This window comes from Nicotiana tabacum, chromosome 3 (genome assembly GCF_000715075.1).
Source record: "Nicotiana tabacum cultivar K326 chromosome 3, ASM71507v2, whole genome shotgun sequence".
Lineage (NCBI taxonomy): Eukaryota > Viridiplantae > Streptophyta > Magnoliopsida > Solanales > Solanaceae > Nicotiana > Nicotiana tabacum.
The window spans coordinates 177,691,149-177,694,490 of record NC_134082.1 but is presented as its reverse complement, the minus strand read 5'-3'; the positions used below and the strand labels follow the sequence as shown (position 1 = coordinate 177,694,490).

The window sequence follows — 3,342 nt, the reverse complement described above, 5'->3', positions numbered from 1 at the left end:
CTCGTTCTGAGTGCTACAATCTAAAAAGTGAGGTTTTCTTAAAGGAGAGTGAGGAGTATGAGTTTGGGTTCCATAATGACCAAAGTAGTAGAAAGAGTTTCCTTGATGTGTTGAGTCAATTCCTGATGCACTTGTGTCGCACTAAAACCATGGTGCTTAAAAGGTTGAATATTGTTAATGATTCATTTGCTTTGAGGGCAATTGTTGGTCCCAATTGATTCTAGATGAGGTCACTTTTGGTCAGCTGAATTTTCTTAGTTTTATTCTTAAGGAGGTGGGAATTACTTTGTTTGCTTGAGGTCAAGCAAAAGCTTAAGTTTGGGGGAGTTGATAACTAGGGATTCTAGTCTATTTTATACTCCTTTTTGCTTGAGTTTTGGACTAAAAATGTATACAAGTAATCCCAAAAGCTTACATGTTGTGCTTGTTTGTAGGGTTTGATCAAAAAAGTGACAAGTAATCAAAACCAGCTTAAAAAGGAGTGAAACTTGCACAAGTACCAAGAACAAGTCAAGGCACTCCTGCAACATAAAATCCACTGCAGCCACAAAAGACCCACCGCGGCCGCAGACCATTTATTGCGGTCCATGGAGGATAACTTCAGAGAGGTGCACTTTTGGAGATTAAAGCAGTGCGGTCCGCGAAGGATTTCTTGCGGTCACAATAGCCTCTTAGCGGCCGCAATCCATTTTATGTGGTCCGCGGAGAGGGGGATTCAAAGACCTGGGAGTTTTGAAGTTGGAAGCCATTGCAGCAGACAATCACTTTTTGTGCGGTCCGCAGAGAAGCCACTGCGCCCGCGATCCATTTTATGCGGACCGCGGTGGCCAGATTCAGAGAATAGAGAATTGAAGCTACAAGCCTTACCGTGGTCGCGGTGCATTTTCCGCGGACCGCGGTACCTCTTCCAGGGGTATTTTTGTCCAAAAAATTTGGCCTTGTATAAATACTTTCTTTTCATATTTTTAGGTCATCTATTAGAATCCAGAGCCCGTGAACAACGGTTTTGTTCCATTTTGAGTAATTTGTAGCTAGTTTAACACTGAATCTTCAATTGCGTAGTTTGTAGTTAAAATATATGTGTTATTCTTTATCTATTTATCTGTTTTCTTCCATTATTATGAGTAGCTAGACCCATTAGCTAGAGTTGTGACTCAACCCTAGTGTGGGTATTTGATGGGTCTTTTGTTCTAAGGCTTAGATGTTTATGGGTAGTTGATATTTGGACTGATTTGTGTTTTCCATGTTGAATTAGTGGTTGCAAACACTAATTTGTGCCTTTTGACATGGGCTTTTCTTTAAAAAGAGAGCTAGAGTCTAGGAATATTAGTCCAACAAGGAATTGGAGTGTATTCAAGAGATTGATAGCCCCAATTAAAGGGTTAAACCTAGAGATAGTAATACCCGACTTGAGTCTATATTGCTTGCACAATTTTGACACCCAATAGGTCTTGAGAAAGTCAATTAAGGCAAAGTCACTCAAGCTACCGAGAAGTATAGAGTGAGTAGTTCTGTGTATTGGCTATATCGCAATCCCCAACGTAACAATTTTGCCTTAGGCTTTAGATCCCGTCAAGTATTCACCTAGGAGAAAGTCACTTCCCTAGTGCCTCTTTAACTATTTAGAAAACTTACAAGTATTTACTCTTAGTTTAATTTAGTATAAAATTAGAAGTAACAAACGAACAACTATGATTGGAAGTGTAATTAAAAGCACTGTGCACTGCTAGTTTAGATAGGAATCCAAATTCCAATCAATCTAGCTCCCTGCAGATTCGATCTCGACCATCTCGGGTAAAAGCTGCATCGACCTCTCTTGCCACTTTGTAGTGGTGTAGGGTTGGACCCGATAAGGCTACTGTTGGACTATCCCTTAGAGAAAATTGTTCTATCAAATGCCTTTTTCCTGCAGTACCGAGGTAATGCTTGGCTCGTTGTCCATTCACCTTGAAAGTTTGAGTCCCATCCTCCGACTCCTGTTCAATAGCACCATAAGGGGACACACTCACAACTTTGAACAGGCCAGAACATTTGGACTTGAGTTTACCCGAAAATAACTTGAGTCTTGAATTGAAGAGTAAGACCAAGTCACCAGAATTGAACTTCCGCTTCAAGATCTTCTTATCATGGACAACTTCATCCTCCCTTTGTACATGGCTGAACTCTCATAGGCATGGAGATGGAATTCTTCCGTCTCATTGAGTTGTGTCATCCTCAGATTAACAGCCTCGGCCCAGTCAAGATTCAGCTTCTTCAATGCCCACATGGCTTTGTGTTCAAGCTCCACTGGCAAGTGATATACTTTGCCAAAAACCAAGCTGTACAATAAAGTGCCAATGGGGGTCTTAAATGTTGTGCGATATGCCCACAACGCATCATCTAGCTTCCTTGACCAATCAGTCCTATTTGCATCGATAGTTTCAGCTAGGATGTTTTTGATTTCTCTGTTCAAAACTTTAACCTGACCACTCGACTGAGGATGATAGGGTGTGTCTACCTTGTGCTTTACACCATACTTTTCATGCAGCCCGACGAAAGCCTTGTTGCAGAAATGAGACCCACCATCACTTAGGATAGCCCTTGGAGTACTAAACTGTGTGAATATGTTCTTCTTCAAAAATGTGGTTACACACCTTGCTTCATTGTTAGGTAAGGCGATTGCCTCGACCCATTTAGAGACGTAGTCCATAGCCACCAAGATGTAGGTCATACCATATGAGTTTACGAAGGGCCCATAAAGTCTATCTCCCAAACATCAAAGATCTCGACCTCTAGTACAAAATTTATAGGCATCTCATGTCTTTTAGATATTGACCCTTGTCTTTGACATTGGTCGCATGCCTTGACCATTTGATTTGCGTCTTGGTAGATCGATGGCCAATAGTAGCCACATTCAAGCACTTTTGCCGTCGTCCGATTTCCTCCATGATGACTCCCAACCGGAGAATCATGGCATGCCTTGGGAATTGGCATTACCTCATCTTCCGGAACACCCTGCTAGATGGTGTTGTCAGTACAAATACAAAAAAAGGGTTCCTCCCAATAGTAATGCCTACACTCCTGCAAGAACTTTTTCTTTTGATAAGCTTCCAATCCATCGGGAACAAAGTCACTAACCAAGAAGTTAGCGATGCTGGCATACCAAGGAGCAAATGTGTTGGACAATGCCAATATGTGTTCATCTGGAAAAGCATCATTGGATTCAAGGTCTTCTTTTGGTCTCCCTGCCTCTTCAAGCCTAGATAGGTGATCCACAACTTGATTTTCTGTCCCTTTCCGATCCTTGACTTCAATGTCAAACTCTTGCAATAAAAGGACCCACCAAATCAATCTTGGTTTGGC

The 3,342-nt window shown here is 41.7% G+C and overlaps 1 protein-coding gene across 1 annotated transcript; it reads right to left on the bottom strand.

Annotated features, from left to right (window-relative positions):
* Positions 1–2,110: 2,110 nt before the first annotated feature.
* On the bottom strand, positions 2,111–2,689 carry LOC142178192 (uncharacterized). The gene is made up of 2 exons (XM_075247522.1): positions 2,394–2,689; positions 2,111–2,318 (listed from the first exon to the last, which is right to left on the bottom strand). The coding sequence occupies exons 1-2, from the start codon at positions 2,687–2,689 to the stop codon at positions 2,111–2,113; spliced, it is 504 nt and encodes a 167-aa protein (XP_075103623.1).
* Positions 2,690–3,342: the final 653 nt, after the last annotated feature.

What these genes read in the sequence shown, in the direction of transcription:
- LOC142178192 (XM_075247522.1), bottom strand. Translation starts at nt 2,689, where the DNA reads ATGGACTACGTCTCTAAATGGGTCGAGGCAATCGCCTTACCTAACAAT. An exon ending in GATGCAAATAGGACTGATTG is followed by an intron (nt 2,319 to 2,393) that starts GTCAAGGAAGCT and finishes TTTATTGTACAG; the next exon opens with CTTGGTTTTTGGCAAAGTAT.